The sequence below is a fragment of the Sinocyclocheilus rhinocerous genome, unplaced genomic scaffold (genome assembly GCF_001515625.1).
Source record: "Sinocyclocheilus rhinocerous isolate Xijiao unplaced genomic scaffold, SAMN03320098_v1.1 scaffold1733, whole genome shotgun sequence".
Classification (NCBI taxonomy): Eukaryota; Metazoa; Chordata; class Actinopteri; order Cypriniformes; family Cyprinidae; genus Sinocyclocheilus; species Sinocyclocheilus rhinocerous.
Window position 1 is genome coordinate 951,342 of NW_015640388.1, and position 26,646 is coordinate 977,987.

The 26,646-nt window shown below is 36.6% G+C and overlaps 1 protein-coding gene across 1 annotated transcript in view; it reads right to left on the reverse strand.

Annotated features, from left to right (window-relative positions):
- LOC107752654 (kinesin-like protein KIF1A) overlaps nucleotides 1–26,646 on the reverse strand; it is a 97,841-nt gene that overhangs the window by 44,131 nt on the left and 27,064 nt on the right. Inside the window, exons 4-24 of the mRNA XM_016568685.1 lie at nucleotides 20,810–20,883; nucleotides 20,468–20,647; nucleotides 20,096–20,164; nucleotides 19,663–19,841; nucleotides 17,643–17,754; nucleotides 17,342–17,419; nucleotides 16,950–17,015; nucleotides 16,811–16,828; nucleotides 15,774–15,852; nucleotides 15,612–15,690; nucleotides 15,066–15,208; nucleotides 13,622–13,872; nucleotides 8,066–8,260; nucleotides 7,080–7,159; nucleotides 6,914–6,989; nucleotides 5,554–5,633; nucleotides 4,958–5,064; nucleotides 4,791–4,871; nucleotides 4,553–4,649; nucleotides 3,187–3,324; nucleotides 686–880 (exon numbers count right to left, since the gene is read on the reverse strand). Coding sequence (XP_016424171.1) covers nucleotides 686–880; nucleotides 3,187–3,324; nucleotides 4,553–4,649; nucleotides 4,791–4,871; nucleotides 4,958–5,064; nucleotides 5,554–5,633; nucleotides 6,914–6,989; nucleotides 7,080–7,159; nucleotides 8,066–8,260; nucleotides 13,622–13,872; nucleotides 15,066–15,208; nucleotides 15,612–15,690; nucleotides 15,774–15,852; nucleotides 16,811–16,828; nucleotides 16,950–17,015; nucleotides 17,342–17,419; nucleotides 17,643–17,754; nucleotides 19,663–19,841; nucleotides 20,096–20,164; nucleotides 20,468–20,647; nucleotides 20,810–20,883 — 2,377 coding nt within the window. The remainder of the gene's footprint in view (nucleotides 1–685; nucleotides 881–3,186; nucleotides 3,325–4,552; nucleotides 4,650–4,790; nucleotides 4,872–4,957; nucleotides 5,065–5,553; nucleotides 5,634–6,913; nucleotides 6,990–7,079; nucleotides 7,160–8,065; nucleotides 8,261–13,621; nucleotides 13,873–15,065; nucleotides 15,209–15,611; nucleotides 15,691–15,773; nucleotides 15,853–16,810; nucleotides 16,829–16,949; nucleotides 17,016–17,341; nucleotides 17,420–17,642; nucleotides 17,755–19,662; nucleotides 19,842–20,095; nucleotides 20,165–20,467; nucleotides 20,648–20,809; nucleotides 20,884–26,646) is intronic.

Sequence of the window (26,646 nt, forward strand, 5' to 3'; positions counted from 1 at the left end):
TCATCATCATCATCATCCTCATCCTCATCCTCCCCCTCCTCCTCCTCAATATCCGAGCATGGGTCATCCGATAAGAAATCATCGTCCAAGTCATCCAGCTCTGTCCCCAATCTCTTGTCAGGCCATGACTGGACCAGCTCAGAGATTTCAGAGGTTGATGTGGGCTCAGAGGGGGTGGGGGAGGAGTTTGGGTCGCTCGCTTGCTCACTAAGGCATGTGGAGAAAAGGGGGTTTCTGGTGTAGCCAAAGACACGGGAGCCCAGTTAGTATGAGGGGCCATCTGTCTATTTAACTCTTTCTGCTCGCAAGTGGGTAAGTCAACAATTTTTCTGCTCATGATTCACGTGAGTCTTATGAGTCTCTGTTATAGGACCTGTCCACACAAACGCGGTTATTTTTAAAACCGCAGCTTTTTCTATGCGGTTTAGCCGTTCGTCCACACGTAAACGCAGCACGAGGTCACTGAAACTGAAAATTTTTGAAAATTCCTGCCAGGGTGAAGATTTTCAAAAACTCCGGTTGTAGTGTTATCGTGTAGACAGCGAAACCGGAGATTTTGGCTTGTGAAGTCGGAGCACGCGCTATTATCTCCGCCTACTGGACAACTTTTTCAGGCTTCTGATTGGCCAACATGTCTTTACGGTTGAGATTATATCGCCACCTGTTGGTTTGGCATGCTCTTGACAGTGCTTCAAGATCCGAGCATGGGTCGTCCGATAAGAAATCATCGTCCAAGTCATCCAACTCTGTCCCCACCCTGTTGTCAGGCCACGACTGGACCAGCTCAGTGATTTCAGAGGTTGATGTGGGCTCAGAGGGGGTGGGGGAGGAGTTAGGGTCGCTCGCTTGCTCACTAAGGCATGTGGAGAAAAGGGGGTTTCTGGTGTAGCCAAAGACACGGGAGCCCAGTTAGTATGAGGGGCCATCTGTCTATTTAACTCTTTCTGCTCGCAAGTGGGTAAGTAAACAATTTTAATCGGGCAACAAAGTAGCTGGGTCATGGGGATACAAGACATACACAACCTAAAAAACACTCATCAGTAATGTGAATAGCGGCCTATGTAACAGGATTCTTTAAGAATGTCCAATATTACACTACCTTTCAAATGTTTGGGGTCAGTAAGATTAAAAAAATTATATATATATATATATTAAATTTTTTTTTTTTTGTTTGAACACTCAATCACATTTACTGACTACAGGTAGATGGCGCTGCAGCACAATAAATGCACCAGCTTGACTTCCTAAAGATGAACCTCCGTATCAACCAAGACATCATCGGCGTCCTGAGGTTTGATAATATTAATACAGCTTTTCTGAATTGCTAAAACACATTTCTTGAAACCAACCCTCATTTTCTCAAAACCTTAAACACAAATCTAGCATACTTTTGCGTTTTCATGTGGAAAGAGATTTTTTTTTAAACGGAAGAAGGAAAAACTCAATTTATAAAAATACCCATGTACGTGTGGACATGGCCTAAGTCTTGTATGTGTCTTTACTGCAATTCTAAGCTTTGTATTGTGGTTCTCCTGTATCTTGGTTCCTGGTCTTGTTATTCTGCCTGTTTTCTGGATTACTCTGTTTGCCTCAGCCCCTTACTCTGTCATTGTTTTGGATTGCCTATTTGTTGCATGACCTCTGCCTTCCTTTGGATTACGTTTGTGGATTACCCCTTCAATAAACTACTGCATTTGGATCCTCTACCTTCGTGTCCCCGTGCAGATTATGACAATTACAAATAAAAGCTGTTCTTTTGAATTTTGTATTTATCAAACAATCCTAAAAAACATTGTATCATGGTTTCCACAAAAATATTAAGCAGCACAACTGTTTTTAACATTGATACTTTTTCCAAAAACATAAAAACAAACATACCAACCCCAAATCTTTAAAAGATAGTGTACATTTTATAGGCATAGTTTGCTCAAAATTTCAAAACTGTCATAACTTACTAAAATAATAGCCATGTCGTTTTCTTTTTGGAACACAAAAAGTTGCATTTTTGAGAAATACTTACAAAATATTAAAAATCTCAGCCAATATGTTCAATATATGAAAGTGAATAAGGATGGGGGCTGACAAGCTCCACAACGACAAAAAACAAAAAACAAAAAAAAAACATTAAAATAAAGGCATTTCATTCACTTTAAGTCTTCTGACATCATACAATAGCTTTGTGTGAGGAACACATCAAAATCTTGATCAAAAAGGTTATTCACTGAAAAGTTCACACACCCTAGCTCTCCTTGGTGTATTCAAGAGAGAAGAAGTGATGACTGATTCTTGAAGCATATTTTTTTAATGACTCGATTGGTGCAGTTCACAAAAGCAGTCTGAATGATCATGCAAGTTCACAAATTGAACTGATCCAGTTCTTGAGTTCACCTCCCTAAGCCACTGATCCAGTTGTAGCAGTTAACAGCTCACTTAAGAGAAAAATTATCAGTGAATAACCATTCAAATCTGTTTGTCACACAAAGCTATCATACATCTCAGAGATATAGCTCCAGTTCGCACTTCTCATAATTGCATGGAAAACAGCAAATTACATCATTAAAAAAAAATCTGTCTTTTTGAGTTCCACAGAAGAAAGTCAGTAATATGGTTTTGGAACAACATGAGATTCACCCTGAGAATTTGTATTTTTGTGTGAACTAATCTTTTAAGATATAGTAAAGGCAAGATTAAGAGCAAGTCATACAGCTCTGAAGTAGACAGGGTAAAGGGAAGCGTGTGACCTAATTTGAAAGTGCATGGAAAATCGATTTCATGCTCTTCTGAATAAAGCAGCATCAAAAATCTTGCACTCTTTAAAAGCGTGTGGGCAATAACTCTGGACTTATTCCTCAGAGGAATAAGCAATATTACATATATCCTGTAGAGATCAGCTTTAGCAACAGCTTTTATTACATTTTCTCTTTCCAGCAGTTGTTCTGGCCTGCAAGATACTCTACTATTACAAGTACAAAACACAATGAGAATTGCTCATTTTGTTTTGCATAAGAGAAATTAATTCACTTTCAATGGGCCATTCGAATAAAAGCATAGTTTGAGGAGAAATCTGACAGGAATGTTGTTGATCATGTGGTCTTTATCTGACAGTAGTCAGTGAGTGCAGGGGCATTCTGTACTGATCACCAGCTGGTCTGTCTAGCCATGCTCTGATGTAATCTTACAACTCACCTTCCAACCAGACGGAACCAGGGAAAGCGGTCGTAGAATGGATCGCCTCCAGTCAGCACACTGTCACAGTCCTCAAGAGCACTGCCAGGCACCTCAGCAGCACGATCATACATCTCTCTCATCAGATCCAGCCTCTGCCTGCAGAGGGAAGCATTACACATCACTTATAATGTAAATACTAGATACACTGTGAAACCCAAAGTGACTCAAAGTATAGCTGGATTTCTCTTCAACTATGAGCATTTTATATTTCAGAACTTCATTTTCATTACAAGTAATATACTTTTTCTTTTTAATGTCCTGAAACAACATGCCTTCATTATTTTATTACCTTTCAAGCAACTTTTATGTTATTGTTTTACCCTTATCTTAGACTTTGAATCCTAAAACATGAGATACCATGATTAAAATATTAAAGTGCCCCTATTATACCATTTCGAATATTGCCATTCATGCAGTGTGTAATGTAGCTGTATTTAAATGTAAATGATCTGCAAAGTTGTAAAGCCAAAAGTGCACGATAAATAAAGTTATTGTCTCCCAAAGGAAAGAATCGACTCTGATCAGCCGAATCGAGTCATCAGTAAACCGAATCCCACTTCTGTGACAGCTACATGTCACAGGGAAACATATTTGCATAATGCCCGCCTATGTTCTACATTGGCCGGCAGCAAACAACTTGACCCCGCCCTCAAACACTGTAGTTTGTTCATGTGGAAAACATCATGTTGAGAAGATGCTGTGAAAGTAAATTCATTTTATTTTCATTTCCGAATGAAGAGGCTGCAAAGAATCAGTGGTTAAAATTAATTTTTTCCACTGTACCACAGCAGTACAACCCCAATCTTTTTTGTGTTCCTGTCATTTTACTGATGACTGCTTCTCTAATCTCGGGGACTTCAACGCAGGATTCACAAAACGCTTGCTCTTGAAAGATGGCTCAGTACACAGTTTATTTGGACCAGCTGGCTCCACTGAATCACAACCTGTAAGTATGATTAATAATTGATGATGTTTATATTTTCTATCAAGCATTCAAAATACGGAACTATGGCAATGGGCGTATCGTTTCTGAAACACGCTGTATGCGGTAGACCAATCACAACAGACTGGGCCATCTGACCAATCAGAGCAAGAGTAGTCTCACGGAAAGGAGGGGTTTAGGGAGACTGAATCTTAGAACTGCTTCAAACGAATCGTTTGAAAATGGTTGGAAAATTAGGTGATATTAAATGCATATTTTGAGAAAATAAAATAATTTTTTGACCTTGCATGCATGTAAACCTATTGTAAAAGACTCCCAAAACAATATTAGGAACCTTAAAAATGGCATAACAGGGGCACCTATCAAACATGCGATAATTACCTGAGCTTCTCCAGGGTCCAGTAATGTGTGGCTCCATTTTTCTGATCTTGGACTTCTACAGCCACAATGGTGCGAGGGAATGGGCTTTTCTCGCGGTCTTATAAATAAATGAATTAAAAAATGAAATCATAAACATTAAATTAAATTTAAAAAAATTAAATAAAAGCTATATAATTGGAACCAATCGATAATGTTTTAAAAAAGTAACGTAGCAGGTGAGGGAAAAGTGTAAACAGACCTGATTTGAGAACCGTAAGCTCTGTTACTCTCTTCCCATTGACATAAGTTTCTGCTCCCTCACACGGCTCAAGAATGACAGCTGTAAAAAACAGGAGGAACAGCCATGAGGATTGTGGTATATATGTGTACGAGTATGTGTGTCTGTGGAGTGCGCCATTAACAAACCTTCTCCCATAGGTCCAGTGGTGCTGGTGAAAGTGCAGTGTTCCTCTTTGATGAAGTGACCACTCAAAACAATGTCCTGTCTTCTGCTGGCATCTTCTCTCCCCACCCTGAGCACAGCAACATATCAAGACACCTTAGTACCAATTCTACTGAACAGAACATATATGTGGGGTTTATATGCACAATGGAGAAAAAGAGAAGCTTGGATTGGCACTAACCTGGTAATTCCATCTTTGATGTAATACAGATGGCAGAGGATCGCCAAATCCAGGTGTGAAAAACTTGTTGGATCTTTCCCAAAAAGACTCATGGCTGTATTAGATCAAGAGGGTGCTTCTACTAAATACTGAGCATTTTTCAGTTTTTCTTTTTTAATAAATCTGCAAAGATGTCAACAATTCTGTGTTTTTCTGTCAATATGGGGTGCTGTGTGTACATTAATGAGGAAAAAAAATTAACTTAAATGATTTTAGCAAATGGCTGCAATATAACAAAGAGTGAAAAATTTAAGGGGGTCTGAATACTTTCCGTACCCACTGTATATGTGGGGTTTATATGCACAATGGAGAAAAAGAGAAGCTTGGATTGGCACTAACCTGGTAATTCCATCTTTGATGTAATACAGAAGACACTCAGACATTAAAGGATCTTCATTTAGATTCACCAGGTGGGGCGTCTGTAATCAAGGCACGGATCAACATTACAGGTTTTATATTTACTGAATGATATACCAGTGCTTGCGAGGCAGCAGTTGAATAGTTTCAGGTAAGTTTAGGTTCTTGGCTTTGGTTCTGTGTTAATGCTAAACGCCACAGTAAGGTTGCACTGCTGTTGTCATTACAATGAGAAGGCGTCTTGTTTTCTGTCAGCTTTATACTAGAATCAATACCTTCATTCCACAGTCTAAATGTGACTATAAATGGACATAGTTGGAATGAAACGGAAACTCTGATAGTTTTTTTCCTCCCTATTGTGATGTTTATCTGAGTAAATGGCTTCTTGAACAAGAAAAAAAGCTTTGCCTTTGTCCATTGGGAAGTGACTGGATTGTTTACTAATTGCTAAAATCTCATGTGACTGATCACAATTGGTAAGCATCACAATTCACAATTCAGTATACATTAAAATTACATTACATTTTCAAATGCCGAATATGCTGAAGTTGGAGATTTTCATTTTTTTTTTAACTTAAAAAGTATGAATAATAGGGACAAAAAAATGAAACAAAAGATGCCATTATCTCCAGAAAAAGTTTCAATGAAGGCTCAATTATGTGCAGATGTTTAACACTTGGAATCAATAATTTAAATCAAATTCTAGCCAAAATGTTTGCAAAACATCTGTGTAGCGCTGCCTTGCGAGCACTTTCAAAATGTATTTAGACAACCTTTTAAAAGAGGAAAATAAGATAGAAGTCAAACAATTTTACTGACAGCCATCTTTACACCAAGTTTTAATTTCAATATCCATCAAAATGCATGCGATAAGATTTAGATATCACAAAATTGCATAAGATTCCAGACAGAAAGCCTTTAAAAGCATCATGGGGCCATGATGCTTTAGATCTGAAGTCTTCAAAGTGCTTCAAAGTTTATTATAAAGACTAGAAGGAATTGCAGCACATCAACATTCATATAATGAGCAACAGATCCCTCAATAAAGATCACAGACACATTTAAAAGAGCTCTGATAGGAAAAACACACAGAGGTACATTAGAACAGTCAAAGAGGAGCGATCAGGATGCAATCACACAGTATCCATGGCAACCAACCTCATTGGGAGAGAACAGCCCAACAGTGTCTATAAAAACGGGCTGAGGTTTTCTCTGCAAGGACTTCCAGAAGAGGAACGTAAAGACAATCACAGGCTTATTTGGTTATTTGAGCAAGCATATTAGCCTTAATATGTGGTCTACCTGCACAAGGTTTCTCCCTACAGCCTTTATAATTTTTTACCTTCTTTGGTGAAAAGACTCCAACAGTTCCTCCATCCTCACGCATGGCCACACCCATCTCAGCCAGCAGTGCTTCTCTGTAAAAACCAATTTAGGTGTTTTTCATATGTTAACTTGTACATAACGGAAAACTGCTTATCAATCACATAAGGCTTCATACAACAAACCTGTCCATTCTGATGGCTTCTGTACGGCGAAGCTTCTCTTCCCAGGTTTCATTGAGCTCAGCAATAATTTTCTCCGTTTCCTAATTGGCATTGCAAACAATATCAAGTTAAAATACGCCACAAAGTCTATGGTAAGTTTTATACATTTATTAATGTGAAACTTATATCTTTAGACAGCAAATGTCAATATAGTTTTTGGGGTTACTTATTCATTTCAATGGTAGGTGCTTGGTTGGTCTTTGCTAATAGGTGCTTATTTCTGCAACCTTTCTCTTTTGAACCAATTTCCAGATTGTGATCATATGGCTAATTGTTTTTTTTTTTGCAGACTGAACATGTTCAGTTGGGGTTTGTTGGGTCATGGAATATCTGAGAAGTGACTGTAATCTGGTGATATTCAGTGTTGCGTCTGCGTCAGTTGGTACACACCAGTAAATTAGCCTTCAAAGGTACAGTTATAAGCAGTGTTATTTTAGTATTATTTTTATACTATCGTAGTATTTACTCATATTTTAAATGACCTTTTATTTGTATTTTGTTCATTTTATTTTCAATTTAAGTTTTAGTAAATTTGTTATGTTTTGTCATTTTTATTCGTTTTTTTTTTATGTCTATATAGCTTTATTTAATTTCAGTTTTAGTTTTAGTACTTTTAGTACATTTTTGTACTTCAACTTAAATATATTAAGTTGAATAATACATTTGAATAATATTTAGTTGAATAAATATGTTAGTTGCCAAGCCAACATTTCTAATTTTCATTTAATTTAAAATGTTTAATTGAATATTTATATTTTATTTAAGCTTTATTTCAATTAACAAAAATGATTTTTAATAGTTTTAGTTAATAATAACACTGCTTGTAAGTACAGTACAGTAACGCTAAGGGGATACATTTTTTTTTTTTTTAAGGCAAATGTTTGTCAGATGTCTATTTGAAGGATTTCAGTCAGTTTTGTCAGGATTTCATGCTTTATGCCAGTCACCTTGAGTCTCTCAATGGCTTCCTCGCTCCCTGGGCTGAACATGATGCGATCATGGAGGCAAAGACATGCAGCTTGAAATGAATTTGAATTCAGAGACCCCGAAATTTCACATGTGAGGAGAAACGCCCAAGATACAAAGAAAGAGCAGACAGTCAAAGCCCAGTAAAGGGAACAAGCGGAAATAAAATAGGAGCTCTAGCGCAGGCACCCGGCAGCACAGAGACACGCCAGCCATCTCAAGCGCAAAGTAACACTGCGGGCTTCAGCTACAGCGTTACACACCGACCATCCAATGACAGCAACCTGAGAGCCACATCTGAAATATTTAACAGGCATGCATGCATTGATCTGGGCTGTTATTTGACACCAGTTTCTTATATTTGTGAGTGTGTGTTGAGCAAACTGCTGTTAGTCCATTCAAGCAATTAAATGGCAATCATTTCTTGGTCTTAAAAGAGTACTTCAGCTAAAATGGAAAATTCTGTCATGATTTACTCTCCCTCATCAAACATAATTATCTTTCTTCCTCACAATACAATAGACATAGTCAGCATCATATTCAATTTTTGACAGGAATGAAAACGAGGCTGTGAGGGGCAGAAGTACAGTGTGTTTACTGAACAATGGATTGCACTGCTGTTTAAAAACATACAGATTGTTCAGCTGACAAAATGTCTTCACCCCCCCATAAAATGTCTTTCCCTCAAAGCCTCGTTTTCAACAGACTAAGTTGTATACAACATATTTAGAAAAAATGTTTCAGCTGTTCATATTATTATGAAAGTCAATGGCGTCCAAAATGTTCATGACCCAAAAATGGCATGACGGTACTGTAGAATGAATCCAGTATATGATTCAGCTTGTATATTATAAGCCTTGTGAAGTGACACAATCACTTGATATGATATTAAGCCTTCATTTATTCTCAAATCAAATTAAAGCACTAGCTATGTTTCCATCCAAAGATGCGAATTTAACTTATGCGCAAAACTGGAATATCACATAAAACATTTGCGAATAAAGCACCGTTTCCATCCAACGAGTCAAAGAGAACAAAATCGTCACTTCCTGATAAACTGGCACTAAATGTCTCTAAGAAAACTAGTAGAAGCCACTGAATATAATAATTTTCATATGTAATAAATTACTTGCGCTTCAGAGAGAGCAGACGTAACACAATAAATGCGGTCATTGCTTTTAGAGGTGGATGCCTGCTGTTTGGGAACGCAGTCATGTAAGACAGTAAATATACAGAAATACGTTGATGACAGACTTCCCTCAGGCATTTCAGAACGATCAAAACAACATATAGATGCTGTGAACGAGATCGGTTCGCTGGTTAGTCAATTTATCGCAAAGTCACATGACTTTTTCAATGCGCTTGGTGGAATTTATTCGGCAAATGTGTTTCATCGTAGTTTATGTGCATTTTTTCTTATCGGATAAAAAGTTTATCCTACTCAGTTGTGCGCATACGTTTTTATGCGCATTTTTAGAATTTATGCGCATCTTGGCGTTTCCATCCAGCGGTTTTTATGCGATAATCCAAAATGCGCATAAAAATAGGTGGATGGAAACATAGCTACTGATTAACGTTGGCATACAAAGACTACATCAAATATGACAACATGAACTTCAAACGTCAAGTAACGTCAAACTATATAAGTTCTCACGTCATGAGACCATTTGAGGTTTGTGTTGCCGTATCAATTTTTTTTTTATTTTATTTGATATGACTGGTGTATAAAGGCTTAAATCTCAGTTTGATCACTCAAGTGATCATGTCGCTTCGGAAAACTTTATATCAGTCAAATGAAGCTACCTTTATGTCCATTTGGGACCTTAAAACCCAACTGACTTTCATTATTTGGACAAAAACAGCTAAAACATTTTTCAGAATATCTTCTTTTGTGTTGTGCAGAAGAAAGAAAGCCATATGAGTTTGGAATGACATGAAGGTAAGTAAATGATGACAGAATTTTCATTTTTGGGTGAACTATCCCTAATATCACCAATGGAGTTTTTTTTTTTTTTTATGTCCATAGGTTTGAGATTATCCTAAAATGATACTTAAAATACAGCTACAATATTGGTAAAATATACCTAAGAAAAAGTTATAGAGAAAATATGCATTACACAGACTTTTGTCTATATAAATGCTGTCTAGAAGGAGAATGCCATGCTATTTTAGCCTATACTTTTTATGTACCTCCGTATCCTTAACGATATCTATTCCCATCCCATCTCTCATAATTAACATACATTTTATATAAGCAAATGTTGACTGTAGTACATTAGCAATGAGCTCATATTTCTGCTAAAAGCCAGTGACTCTCATTACTGTCATCACTAACCAGAGTGATCGTCATTGCTGACCACAGTAAAACCTCCATTACCAGCTCCATTATGCTCTCGTAATATCCATTTGACAATGAAACAACTTACAGCCTACATCTGAGTTACAAAACAACATTCACGACTCTTGTGAGCTGCACACAGGAAATATCCTCCCACGTTTCTCATATTAAGAGACACTGTCAGCATTTCATATAATATCCACCTATCCAACCACAATATCATATATCTCTAGCTGAACTGTTATGCTAATACCATAAGAAATGTAACACGGGATATAACGGCTGAATGAACGTATATTCTACAGAGTTTGGCTTTGTAATTTCTCTGTAACCTTCGGCACAATAACATCTCTCAGCTCTGACAGTGCTGCCATGGCAACAGAGCGCTTACTCTGTGCTACTACTCCTAAGAGAGCTACAAGGCAAGTATCTTGGGTAAAATGTGAGAAGACGTGTCCCCTGGTGACGAATGACTAAACACAAAACTAAGATGGAGACTGGAGATTCACATGCTATTTTATGCATATAGCAGCTGATATGAGAGGATTACATAAACTACACTAAAGAAAGGCACTTCTGGTAATAGTCTCTGCTTAAAGCAGTGCTCTGAGCCAGTGCATGCAAGGCTTGAGGTTAACTAAGCTTTTTCTCCCTTCTCTACATCATTAATCTGTGTTTGAATAATGGCTGCATCAGGCACACAGCAAGATGCACTAAAAATATTTTTCACAACTGGCCAGTGATATATCTTCAAGTGCAAATAATCAACCTTGTTTTAGCAAAGGCTATTTCACTAACTTCACACAACATGACTCTGACAATTTAAAAAAGTAACAGACAAAAGTAAAATAAAATATTAGATGCAAAATTTAAATTGAAATGAAAATTAGAAATGTTGCCTTGGCAACTAACTGAAATAAATACGTTTAAGTACTAAACTTACTAAGACTGAAATAAAAAATAATTAAAGCTATAAAGAATGATTGGTTCAAAAAAACTAAAACTAAAATAAAAATGAGAAAATCACATAAAAAAATCACTGAAACTTCAGCTAAAATGAAAAATATAACAATAAAAGCTAATTCAAAACATGAATAAATAATATAACAGTATATAAATAACACTAAAATAACATTGGTGCAAACACGATTTAATTTTTTTTAATTTGCTGTAAGTAGCATCTACCTTCTCTTATACATGTAAATAGTTGCTGCCAATCTACAAATTATTCTCTTGGTTTGGAAAACTGGGCATAATTGTATTCCATCATCACCTACTACCAAAACCCTGAGAAAAGAAATGTTATATCATAAATGGTATATATATATTTTATTAAATAACTGATAAAAAGCACTGAATGTGGTAACATCTAAATTAACTGTAAGTCAAAATTATTTCACCTGACTAAATCAACTTATAACAAATTACGTACCCCAACAGAAGTTATTTTGAAATGCAGAAACTGTTCCTTGATGTAACAACTGCAGGTTTTCCAGTGACATGTTTAATAAGAGGTAAAGAGGCAAGATTCATACCACAAATTCTCCCTGCCTACCCTCATCATCATTAGCTTTAAAGGTGAGTTTTGTTACATAGGATATTAAGAAGCTTTAGGGTTTGATGTTTAGCTGTTAATAAAGCTGCAGCTAGCAACAGGCAGCCACTGCATAAAGCTTCAGAGAACACGAGCTGTCACTCAAACACACATCTGATATAAGGCCCTCCCATTGCAAAATACAAGCAGATATAAGCCTTCTCCCATGTCTTGGAGAACTGTAGTGCATATTAAACTGTAAGTACATAAGTACTCAGACACAAGTCACACTTAAAAAATAATGAATTTCCTTGCATTAGAATACAAAATTTAGCACTACACATTGTAAAGAAAAGTAGCACATTGCACATGCAGATGCCATTTTGTTTGATACTTAGTTATCTAATAAAATGACATTTATACATTTGTAAGTGTGGATAAAGTGTGCAGACAATTTTGGAAGGCCAATGATTTCAGCATTAAACCACAATTCTTAAGCATTACTAAACCTGTTCATTCTCAATTAAGGTGCACTAAGAGATTTTTGCCAAACGATGATGATATTTGAAAGCACCAAAACAAACACACCCATACCCCAACAGGACCTCGCCCCTATTTTGATAACTCCGCCCTACACGTACGTACACAACCCTGGCAGCGACGATGGCGGAATCTGCTATGCCTGTCGGACGCAGCATATCCAAGCAAAATTCCAACACAGAAAAGTTGTGTAAAAAAGCTACATCAATGTAACTCACCTATCATGAAGAAACAAAGCAACCTCAGCGTCTGATTCCAGGCCTTCCTGCTCCTTAAGTTCTCTCCACTGCTGGAAGCTGCTCCGATATTTACGCGGGTCCTACCTCTTGCCTGATTGTAAACCTCCATTTTAATGTTTTGTTCCTCCGAAATGTTCCTTTTTTTTTGCCATCTCTCGCTATCTTTAGTCGATCAGCTAAAATCTGTCCTGTGCACTCACTGAGCGCTCTCTTCTCCCTATCATTACTAGACACGCCCCTTGCTGCTGATTGGCTGCGAGTTTGTTTTGGGACTCGGTCCGACACTGTGGTCAAAAGCGTTTTTCAAAAACCGCTTAGTGCACCTTTAAATGAAACATATAGAAAATGCTGACAGTGTGAGGGCAACTGAAGAACATTACTAATATGACAGATAAGTGGATGAGTGAAATCAGTTAGTTCATAAGTGACACATAACATTTATCCTGCTCTGCATTGCAAGCCAAAAGAGAAAGATAACAAAAAAGAGGCAGTGAAAAAGAGAGAGGGAACAAACAGCCCTGCAGCACCAGACTAGATAAAGCAGCGTTCAGCTCAGAAACCACACTAGCAACCAGGGTTAGAAAAAAGCAACAACCAAATAATCAAAATATATCACCAAAATACCACCCCCAAAAATGGCATTTTGGTAACAATCATTTAGATTTTTAGAAGACTGTATTATGTTTGTCCATTACAAATGTAACTTTCCTAATATCTACATTATTTATAATAATACAAATATTAGATACAAAATAAATACCAAATACATTAATGCTGTTATATAATTTTGTATATTATTTATATAATGTCAAATATACAATGGGATAATTGCTACTGGCAATTACAAAAGCTGCTTAATATATTTACGACTACACAGAGAAATTACAACAAAATAGTTTGATAGACTTAACAGACAAACATTTAAAGCTTTCATGGAATATGACACGAACATGGCTCTGATATGATTTTTGTATGATTGAGAGAGTATGAATTTTCTCTCAAACCCTTGAATTGACCCTGAGGCTGCAGAGACCTGCTTTATCCATACAAACTGCAAAAGCATAGAAGAGAGAGTGAGATAGCGCCCAAGAAACACACATTTCAAACCAGCAAAATCTTCAACTGGCCCCCGAAACGCTGAGAATAACAAAGAAGAAACAAGAGTAAGAGGAATACATTTTTTTTATAAAAGATATCCAATTGAACTGAAAACAAGAGAAAGAGAGAGAGAAGAACGTGAGACGAATTGTTTGACATAAAAAGACTAAGAGCTAAGAGGAAATTCTGAATCTGAATTAGACGTTTGAAAGTCATTTGACACTGAATTGTACCAAACCCAGAGGGCTGGACTCCAGATCGTCTGTTCTAAGGCATTTCCCTGCTGGGATCACCATCGAGAGACGATAGGATGAGAAAAGAAACGAGTGATTAGAAGAAATAGAGTTAGGAATGCACAGGGAAGAGTAGAGGACCCAGTGAATCAATGTGAGTTTTTTAAAGAGTGTACATTTGTGTGTGTGTGTGTGGGTGGGTGTGGGTGTGTTTGTTTGTGTGTGTGTGTGTGTGTGTGTGTGTTTAATTAACTATTAATACTTCATTTTAACCATCCATTATTATATATGCAACTCTCTTCCATCTCTTATAGAGACATAAGAGCTCTGATCCAAAACCTTGCAAGCTGTTTGCTGCCTACTACCTACATAGGCAGCTGCCTAATAAGGCAGCATTGACTGTTATGAAATATCAAGAGTGATCAATTTTGAATACTTTATGTTGACAGCAACTTCACGTGGTGCACAAGTAGTGCTCAACACTGATGTTAAAGTTTGATGTTAGCATGTTGATAAGCTAACAGTTTGATACTCTAATAAATATAACAATATATAGCAAACACAAATATTAACAATTAAAAAAATTTAAATAAACAATTGTAACACTGAATTCTTTCCATTGATACTTTCAGTACCGAGTGAACTATAGCTAGCAAATATTTAATCAACATTTCTATTTCTCATCCACCATTTTGGATTCATTTTTTCAGTGTTTCACCTCTACATGCAAACACGTTTCCTTAAAATATGGCCAAAATGAGCTTAGAAGACAGCCTACTTAAGTTGCCTACTTTTTTTGTACAGCTGTTGCCATCTGTGATGCCTTAAAAAAGCTCTGTCTCTGTTGGCAGCTTACTAGGATTTGGAACAGAACAATAAAACATATGCAGTACAGTAATGCATGTCTCAGTACCATAAAAACAAAAGTGGTCGCAAGCTGTCTGATGAAATACTTATGATGAAATGAAGGCAGAGCAGATAAAAAGCAAATGGTCTTACTCTCGATGATGTCACCCAGGCCCTGGGCATAGAGGAGGTCCTTCAGACGGGACACCTCATCTTTCAGCTCACGCACCAGACGGTTATTAGGATCTTCATTGATCACAGCATTACAACGGATCTGCTTAGCCCTGTCTGCATACCTGAATCACATGCAAAGTGGAAAGATGGTAAAGAAGAATAAACAAATGGTAATATATGTAAAAATGTGTTTTAATAATGCTGCTTTCTTATGGCTGTTGCATTAGATATATACACATAGTATAATGAAAAAAAAAAAAAGATTTTAGAGAGACTCTACTGCACACACACACACACACACCCACACACACACACACACTGACAGGTGCCCAATTACTTTGCTCAGCAGTATTACTGCACACCAGCATCTTTGAAGGGCGTTTGGGAGGCAGGTGTGTTGAGAGGGAACAGGAACATTCTCATTATGTAACATACTGCGGTACCCGTCAGCTCATTAACTAGCTCATTACCAACCTCAGACAGAGAAAAATATGATAAAACTGGTGTTTTATTGAGGCAGAATACCTGAGAGTGCTGAGGGTTTCATCATAGTTGATGTCAGCAGGACTGAGAGCCGCCACCATTGCGGTGCGAGAGTTGCCACCTGCAAAGGTGAAAGGTCAAGTGTTTCAAGAGTGACAATACATTAAAATCCTGTTTCATGTGACAGAACACTCTGATACATACCAAGGTTCTCTCTCAGTAGCCAGGTCAGTACAGAATCCCTGTAAGGAATAAAACTTTCTACTTTCTTCTTCTTTTTATTCTGTGTGGGAAAAAAATAAAATTATTAAATGAAAAAATTTTGTTTATATTATATTATATATTATATTATATTATATTATATTATATTATATTATATTATGTTATGTTATGTTATGTTATGTTATGTTATGTTATGTTATGTTATGTTGTTATGAAAACAATTGTGCTGTTTAACATTTATTTATTTATTTATTTTATTTACTTACTGTAATGTGGTGTTTTGGGTTGTGTTTCTTGTTCATGTTTTCATGTCTTTTATTTTGTAGTTTGATTCCTGCTGTTAGTGTCATGCTTCCCTTGCCTCATGTCTTTCTGCCTTGTGTATGTGTCATGCTCTCATTTGGTTATTGTCTAGTCATGTGATTCCCTTGTCTGTGTCATGTTCTGATTGGTTGTCTTAGTCATGTGTCTTGTTTCCCATTGGTTTGTTCATGTCATGTGACCCTCCTTGTTTGCTATAAGTAGCCCTCATGTTGTCTTTGGTCGTGTATTGATGTTGTAACCCGCTGTCGGTGAGTCTAGTCTGTTCATGCCTCGTCAAGTCAAGTCTGTGTATCTTGTTTGGATCACATCTTGTAAATAAAACTGCACTTGGGTTCTCACTACGCTCGCCTTCAGTGGACTGAATCGTTACACTTACTTTCTTACCTACTTACATATTTATTTATTTATTGTGGAAAATGTGATACATTTTTTCCCAGGATGAATCTTTGATGAATAGAGATTAATATCAAAATGAATAATCAAAATTAATCAGTTAAAATTAATTAATTACAATTTAATTAAGTTCAAAACAAACAGCAGCTTTTATTTGACAAAAATCTTTTTGTAACACTATAAATGTCTTTCCTGTCATGTTTGGTTATTGTAATGTGTCCTGAATAAAAGTATGAATAAAAAAAAAAATACTGACCCCAAATGATAGATAGATAGATAGATAGATAGATGAAGTGTTATACCTTGTTTGAGCCAGAATCCTGCAAAAATAAGTGATAAAATAAATTGCAGGTGATTAAACTGACACACATTGAACTTTCTATGCAGAAAATAATAAATCATCCAACATCCTCAAGGCTCACAGCAAAACAAAACACTTACCACCTCAGCCAGAGCCGAAATGACTTTTCCCAGGGTTGTGAGTGATTTATTGATGTTTGCCCCTTCCTGGGAAGAAAAGATTAGGTAGAAAATAGAATTACAATTCCAAACTCAAAAAAATATTCATGATAGAATGAAGCGGAGTACTGTCAAAATGCCAGCATGCTCTCTGAGCACTGATAGCAGGAAGTATGTGGAGAGAATTAGAGGACAAACGGAGAAAGAGAGAGAGACATTTGTTGATGTTAGAAAAGATAGAAGAAACAGAGGATATATAATGATGTAGATACTGAGGGAGTTAACTAGAGGGCATGAAAGGACAACAGACAATGGGGGATAAGAAGTGAACTTGGAAAGCTAAAATATATATATATATATATATATATAGTCACCTTGAGCCGTGTGCCTTTGGCTCCAGTGGAATCAGCTCTCTCACTGCCGGCTAAATCCACCAGACTGATTTTGCTGACCTGCCAGAGAAGTTCAGGAGAGGTCAATAATGAACATGCTGAGAAATGGACGAGCCTATATCACCTTTCACATCAACACCCCCCCACAAAAAAACTCCCAATGTCAAACGTCATCCAATAAAGCCCTGTATAAGGGTGGGAGACAAGTGGCCTAACCTCTCGCTCTAAACTGAGCTGTTTATTGTGACTGACAGGGTCCATAATATGCAACAGCAGCATGTACCTTTTCTGAAGTGTTGTCTGTCTCCGAGTCATAACGCTTCTGGGTGAAGATGATGTTGAAGACAGCGTGTGAACGGCTGCTGGTCTCATTCATGTTAGTGGCAGCTACTGTCCTGGATAACAGAATTTCACCATTCAGAAATGTAATTCATATTGAGTTCTCAGACTCCAATCTATGTGAGGAAGTGCTGTGTATTTAGAGTTTTCTCAGGTCTCTTTAAACCATATCACAGCATTTGCGCTAACTTCTACTTCTGTGAGTCATCTGATCCCTGATCCTGAACTGAAGTTTAACGATCAACAAAATGTTTTCCTGATGTATTTAGATCCAATCTCCAATGTACAGTACTGTTCAAACATTTGGGGGCAGTACAATGTTTGTTAAAAATACTGTCATTCAATAAGGATTAATTAAATTGATCAAAAGTGACAGTAAAGACTTTCCCTGTTACCGAAACGTTATTTCAAATAAATCATTTTTTAAACTTTCTATATTCATCAGAAAATCCTGAAATCAAAATTTCCACAAAAATATTAAGTAGAAAAACTGTTTTAACCATTGATAATAAGAAATGTTCTTTTGTTACTTAACGCTGGAGTGATGGCTATTGAAAATTCTGTTTTGTCATCACAGGAATAGCCTAAATTACATTTTAAAACACATAGAAAGAAGAATGAATAATGGAAAACATTTATTTTAAAATTGTAAGACTATTTTTACTGTATTTTTGATCACAATGTCTTAGAGAGCATATAAGACTTCTTTCAAAAACATTTAAAAAAATCTTACCAACCCAAAACTTTTGTATGGTAGTTCATATTCATCAAATGCAGCTAAAATTCAATTCCAATAGGCCTCAGACTACACAGTACACTACACTGAAGAATTTTTTTTTTTTTTTGCTACAAATTTTAGACCTCCTCCTTATTTATTCCATTAATTAGCTGCTGTCTGTTTTGCCAAACATCAACTTACATAACAGGCTAAATGTATAGTGTAGGAGGGAAGTGTAGTGTATTGGCAGGGGTGCAGTTCAACACCTTAGAGATTAGAGAACCGTTGACTGATGCTAACACAATGCCTCCTGGAATGAAATGGTCCATTTGTTTCCATGATGATAAGCCCGAATAATAAGTAAATATTTGTTTTTTCTCTCTCAATGTGGCCATGAAGACCTTGAAAAAACAAATGTGACCAGGACTGTACTGAGGAGTGAGGCCACTGGTCTGTGCAGAAAAAGGCCATTATTGGTTATTTCTAGAAGCCAGAATAGAATAGAATAGAATAGAACAAGGAACAGAACAGAACACTTTCACATTGTGCCCGAATTACTGTAATTACAAAATAGCAGGTCCTCAGACTCAGAAATGATTTGTTTCTATGGCAACCCTCAAAATCTCCAAAAATCCATGTACGGCTTTTAGAAGACAGCATATAATTTAATGACTACATTAAATCACCTCTATATGCTCTTGCTAAATGCTTAAGTATAAAGAGAATGCACCTGGCTATAGAATGTAAACTGGTTATAATAAAATGGCTTCTTGAACAGAATTCAAAAATGAGTTTAGGTCAGGTGACTATCTTTAGTTGTTTTTGTGGCATAATCCATTTAGGCGTCATTGCATCATGACAGTCAAATCAGAGAATTTGGAACTTTCATACAATTCTAAAAGTTTCCCCATTTATAATTATGTGTTCAACAAATACAGTACCATTAAAACAATTTTGGTGGAAATTATGATAATTTTTTTACAGGATTGTTTGATAATTAAAAAGTTCAAAAGAATAGTATTTATTAAAAAAAAAAAAATTTTTTTTAAATGTCTTCACTGTCACTTTTAATCAGTTTAAGGTGTCCTGGCTTAATAAAATATTAATGTCTTTTAAACAAAAATCTTACTGACCAAAACTTTTTAACAGTAATGTACATGGATAGTTTTTAACTTTTGGAAAATTGTAATTACAGTCATACAGACATGATTTATACACTCCATAACAATAGAATAGAATAGAATACCTAGCCTTATTCCCTGAGTCCATCAGGTCTTGAATATCGTTATATGATGTGACGGCGAGTTTGGACAGATCCTCTACATACGGGCCCAGTAATGGGTGCTCTCGCACACGTAGATTTCCTTTGTTTTTTGGGTTCAGAAGATCTCGTACTCTTTCACAGTAAATCTCCATATAACTAACCTGAAAGGACGAAAATAATAGACTGTTAAAAGCAAAAAACATTCTACTTGAGCATTAAAACAAAAAAATCATATACAAAATGTACAATGAAAAAAATGTTGCTGAAGTGAACATTTTTTTTTACTATAGGTATTTTATCATAATAACTGTGATAACAGGGCGCAGATTCATCTAAAATTCCATACCTAAAGTTGCTTTGGAATTAAGCTACACAAAGATTCGAAATAGAAAAAAAGGGCTTGGCCAAATCTTACCTCCACAGAATAGGACATGTTGTTATCAGTATTGTTGTCATTAATCTTGGTGAAAAGATCTTCACACAGCTGATGGTTAAGATGGAGGGGAGAAGAGGAAAGAGACTGATCAATGATGAATGATCATTTTCTTGTGTACTACTCAGCTTGGTGTTTGACATGTCATTTAATTCTGTTTGAATTGATCTTGTTCACATTGCCTCTGAATACATTATCATCTTCCTATTTATACAGCAATGCCAATGAGACAATATGTGCTTTAGATACACAAAAAGGCCACTTTGCAGCTGAATCTTGGCATATAAGTGCTTAAATTGACATTTAGAAATACTTATTCTTCTTCATATTTGCTTATTCTTGCATCTTTTTTACCAGTGGAATGATCCCCTGCTGGTCCTTCTCCTGTTTGCCCATCATGGTATAAGATTTACCGGCCCCAGTCTGGCCGTATGCAAAGATACAGACGTTGTAGCCCTCAAAGGCATGAAGTAACATTTCCTCTCCAATGTCTCTGTACACCTGCTGCTGGGAGGCATAGTTGATATCTTCTGGCTGTGGATAGATGAAGAGAAATATATGATATTTGATCATTTGAAGGCTTTACTTCTCTCATCTTTTAAATGCAACATGTTTAGTGTATTTCACTGCAAGTAATGCTGATTTTTCTAAGTTTCATTTCATTTTAATGTCTTTTTTTAAGTAGTTCTGACTTACTGAGGTGTGTGACCAGTAGGAGTAATCAAAATTGAAACTTTTGGTTTCTTTGGGTGCTTTGGGGTTGATGATGGCTGAAAGACAAGAAAAAGAATGGCAGCGAATGAGTAAGGTTAATAAAATATGTTTGAGATCCTGAGTGGACATCTAATACTCAGCCACTAAGTGGCCGCCACGCAGTCAATAAGTGCTGAGTCACTTTGTCTAAAAAGGGGCCATGCGGATGTGCTCTAAAACCCAGCTGCTCTCACCAGCGGTAAATTAAAGTCATCACAGGGAGGCAGGAATCACACCAGACAGCAATTACATTCATTTGAATATGGTAATGGGTGTAAATGAAAATGACCTACAAAGCAGGCATCTTCACAGGAAGATTTGAGTCATCTGAACTTACATAGTCAAAGTAAATGCTTTTTAGGGTGCATGAACTACTAATATAAAACAGAACTGTCCATTGACAGTCCTTTCTTAAACCATATATAATAAAGTATAAAAGTTTGGGGGGGAAAATCTTAAAAAGTCTTTTAAGCACAAAAAAAAGTAATATTGTGAAATTTTTATTAGAGTTTAAAATAACTTTTCTATTTTAATATATTTTAACATGTAATTCATGTAATTGATGGCAAAGCTGAATTTTCAGCAGTCATACCTGCAGTCTTTAGTGTCACATGATTCTTTAAAAATCATTCTAATATGCTGATTTGATGCTCAAGAAACATTTCTTATTATTATCAATGTTTAAAACAGTTGTGCTGCTTTTTTTTGGAAACTGTAATACATTTTTTCTGGGTTCAGAAGTTCAGAAGAACAGCATTTATTTGAAATAGAAAATATTTGTAACATTACAAATGCCTTTACTGTCACCTTTGATCAATGTAATGTGTCCTTTCATAAAATATAAGTATAAAAAAATGACTGACCCCAAACTCTTGAATGGTCATGTATACTGTATACAGTAATCTGTAATTCAAACCTAAATTAAACCTGAACATTTTTGTTTTGAACAATTTAAATCATGCTAAAATTTTATTATGTAAAATTAATAAGATGTATAAAAAATTCTGAACTATTTCTAGCTCACTAATAAAACAAGCAAATAAATCACACTGATTAAGTGATCTTTGCACAAAATGTTACACGTTCATGCTTCCACTGATGCACAAGATGCTCTGTGGAACATCCCAAATCATGCTAAATATCTCTCTGGACATTAATTCATCACTCTAAAAAATGCTGGGTTGTTTCAACCCAATTTTGGGTCAAATATGGACATAATACCGTAGAAGTGAATAAAAAAAAGTTGGAGATGGGGGACACATACTGGAAGTATTGTCACAGGAACGAGGTGAGCAGCCCTGTAAATACTGTGATGTGATTGACAGGATCAAATGAACTCTGTTACGTATCCGGTCCATGAACTTCCGTCTGCTAGCCATCAAACTCGCTTCTCCTGAACTTTCCTTTAAAAGCCAATTTTACCAACAGAGAGGTTTCTTTGCACCACACTCCACAAAAAGCATAAACATACAGTATGTAATTAATTAACACAGATAAAATAATACTCTGCACTTGAGAAAACTAGAACTATCCCACTAAAAATCTGCATAAAATGAATGCACAGCCATTATGTAAGAAAAATGCATTGCAAAAACCTCATAAACTCTTCATCATGGAGGAAACAATTTAAATGGACTTGGATCTTGTGAAAACATGAAGGACAATTGTACAATTTTCATCTACTTACAGAGCAATAAGCAGTCACTGAAATCATGTACCTGCATTTAAACTGTCTTTATAGTCACTTCCTGATGCTTATTAGTAGCTCAGAATATAATTAACGGAACGTCTTCCGTCAGTCTTACTCACAGCCAGCCCACACGAAACCACAGACACTACAGTCAGGAGTCTGACAGGCAGCATGAGCTCTGACACAACATACTGGTGGGATGTGCAAGACCCAAAGCAAATGCAAAACCGCATAAAAATAGCCTTTTAAGTAAACTGTTTTAAATATTCTTAATCAACCATGAAGCAAAAAGCCACAATAACCATGAAAAGGACATTTGAAGTACACATATTTTCAGTACATGGTTGAGCAACCATTACTGGACTGAGAAATTGAATTTAGTCAACCAGTGATGAGGAAAGCTTTTCTGAACACACACACACACACACACACACACACACACAGGGCATTTTCACATACATAACTAACACAAACAGACAACAAAAAGCAATAAGATAAATGTGGTGAATTAATTTTCCTCCAACCCACACAGCATGTTCTGATCTCAAAAAGGGTGATTCAAGAATGACCTTCAGAGAGTCAATAGGTTGTAAAGGGTTTTCTGCACTAAGTAAACACTTATCTTGGTTCTGCAGGGAAACTTTTTTTACATAGTTCATTGATCTATGTTTTTCATTTAATACACAATGCAATATGATCTAAATGGGGAATTGTCTAAAGTGATCACAATAAGCTCAAAATCCTACACTATTTAAAAAAACACTGTAATATGTATATATACATATATGTTTTTCTCTGTGTGTGACATTGCTGCTGCATAAACTGCTAATTTGGCCTTATTAACAATTCCATAATTGAGCTCTTTGGCTGTTAAATGATTGGTTAACCCAAAAAAATGACAATTGTCTTTTACTCACCCTCATGTTGTTACAAATTAAAACACTTACTCAGATAAAACACTTCAACTCACTGACCTAATGATCCATTTGCAACTGTTAACAGCTTACTGAAGAGGAAGATCTGTGAATGATTTCAATTTCAGTTGCAAATTGAGAAAAGTTATGTGCACTGTTATGATACTTTACCGCTACTCACTGTGTGAAAAAAGTGACCCATACCTGTACTGCAAAATTTCTCCTTTTGTTGTTGACAGAAGAAAGTAAGTCATATGGGTTTGGAACGGGAGTAAATGGTGACAGAAAAACAAATGAATTGATTTAAAACAAATTTCATGTAAACAAATGGATTTATTGTCTCCAAAAGGTAAGCTTGCAGGATACTGTTTTGTTCTTTAATAATGCAGGACTATTTCAATTCTAAATGCTGTGAAAAATGTGATTTGAGCACTTAAAAAAATTAAATCAGTATTTAATTTTAATACTGACTCTCAGTGCCAGTAGCCCAGCTATCTCAAAAGAAAAGGTTTCTGAACTTCATAGATGCAGCACCACAGTTTCAGATACAACATAAAACATATTTATGACTCTTTTTCTTCCTCTCTTTCACACACACACACACACACACACACACACACAGAACTGCCAAGTAACAGAAGGACATCATGTCATTGCATAATCCCTCATGTAAATCCCTGTTCTACTTTTCATCTATATCATTCAAGCAAAGCTAATGCCATGGGGAAAAAAATCTATTTATCTGCTAACTAAAGCATGCATAGTACAACTGACCTCCAAAAATTATAAAATCTACTAATGTCCTCTAAAAACAGCTTCAAATATTATTAACCAATTATTTGGTTTTCTCATTCAACTCTCATATACTGTAGCTCCAGTTGGAACCATCAAAACACACTTTGAGCATGTGAATTTGAACGTCACATACATTAAGCAACATCCTGCGGCCATGTTATACAACACAGGAAGTCCAATTCTAAATGGCCAACCATACTTAAGGAGTTGGAGTGAAATCATTCATTCACTTGTGCCACTAAAAGGGACAGACCCTTTTACCCAGTCTATACATCTGTGTTTAACTGTCTCTAGGGAAGTTCAGTACTGGCTGTACATCAGAGTACGTAAGATATAATAATAGCACCTCATAACCCAGGGGACATCATGCGTCATCGGTATAGAAGCACTGCCATGTTATATCTACTCTTGGTGCAAGTTGCAAAATTGTATTTGTATGTGTGTGTGCCAAATAGTCAGCCAGCTGATGGAGGAGGAATGCTTTAAAAAGGGAATAAGATGTTTCTCTGCACCTGTTACATTTAAAAACAAATTACTGAAATTAATAATACATTTTAAAATAGATGTCAAATTAAAATAAGTTTGCTAACTTATTAGAAGTACATTTCTATATTTAATATTTACTATAGAAAAGAAACTGACAAATGTATTGTGTACTTTAATACATTTTGATAGGTTTAATAGGTTTGGATTCCTATTCCTATATATATATATATATATATATATATACATACATATGACTGGGGAGAGAGGTGTTGTAATAATGTAAAATATGTGAAAAATAATGTGTTTTTCGAACAACCTAGTATGAGAGCCTGTTCTAGTATACCCCCAAAACAAAATCAAGACTTTGTAAAAGAGCATAATAGGACCCCTTTAACACATATGAACGCATTCTTTATAAAACGATCATGCTGCTATTTTCATTTGAAAATTTTATATTTAATATAAAACATATTACAGTGCATGTGGCATACCATACAGTCATTCACAGAACTGATTAAAGAAACGAAAAGTCAATTCACTCATTTTAACTAAATATCAGCGTGATTGACAGAGATACAGTAGAAACATTATGTGTGGTTTTGTATTAAATTTTGTTTTGTATTAAATAATGACCCAGATCGTGAAATACATTTATTTGACTATGGAAATGAGAGCATCCGAGGAGCATGTGAATGCTATGTATATTTATTTTTAATATTTTTAATGTTCTTTAATGTTAATGAGGTAACAAGATGGGCGGGGTCAGACAATAGACAGGAGAGAGCACATGGCACCAAACAAACACAACACAAGCCATGTGCTCACAGAAAACAGTGTCATCTGGTGGCCATCCTGGGCACACCCGCTGAAGACTGTGACAGAACCCCTCCCTTAAGGAGCGGATTCCAGACACTCCACCAAAAGAAATCCCGGAGGTAGGCGGAACGGAGGTGGATCAGGGGGAGGGATGGTGGACCAGGCCTGTGTAGTGGAAGAGGGCCTGGAGATAGAGGTAAACCAGGATGCCAGGGCGGGACCGGCAGGGCAGGAGGCCAGGGCGGGGCCGGCACCCGCCTCTGGTGGCGCTGCAATCTCTTCGGCCACCACTGGGGGCACTGCAGCTTCGTCGGCCGCCTTCGGAGGCGCTGCAGCCCTGCCGGCCATCACGGGAGTCACTGCAGCCCCCTTAGCTGGGGAACGTGCCAAGAACTCCACAAACCCCTCAAAGGATACTCAGATCAGTCCCTCGTTGACGGAGGGAGCTCAAGGTATCCAGCTGGAGCATGCGCTGGTAGAGGGGGCTGGAGAGAGTGGAGACCGGTAGTTTGTGTGAGCCCATTCTCCGCTGAGTCCTCATGTTGGCTGACCCGTTCTGTCACGGTGCGTGTGGAGAGATGAAGCGAGGACTCAAGTGCAGGAAGAATGGTTCTTTCTTTTAATAATAAACTGAAACAAAAACAAACTAAAACAACCCCGAGGGGGAAAAACAGACAGGCAGGCTAGGAACTGCACTACATGCAGACATATCACACACAATGAAAAACGACGGATCAGCACAGGACTATATACACCAGGAGAATAAATAGGAAACCAAATGAGGAGGCTAGCGAGGGAGACACAGGTGGAGCAACTTAAACAATAATGAGGTAACAAGATGGGCGGGGTCAGACAATAGACAGGAGAGACATTGTTACGCTACATCATGCTTCATATGTCGTAATTTAAAGGGGTCATATGATGCGATTTCAATCATTTCAATTTCTTTGGAGCGTTACAAGCTCTTGGTGCATAAAGAAGATCTGTAAAGTTGCAAAGACTAAAAAGACTAAAGTCCAAAGAGATATTCTTTATAAAAGTTAAGAGTCAACCACGCCTACCTAAAACGGCTCATTCTA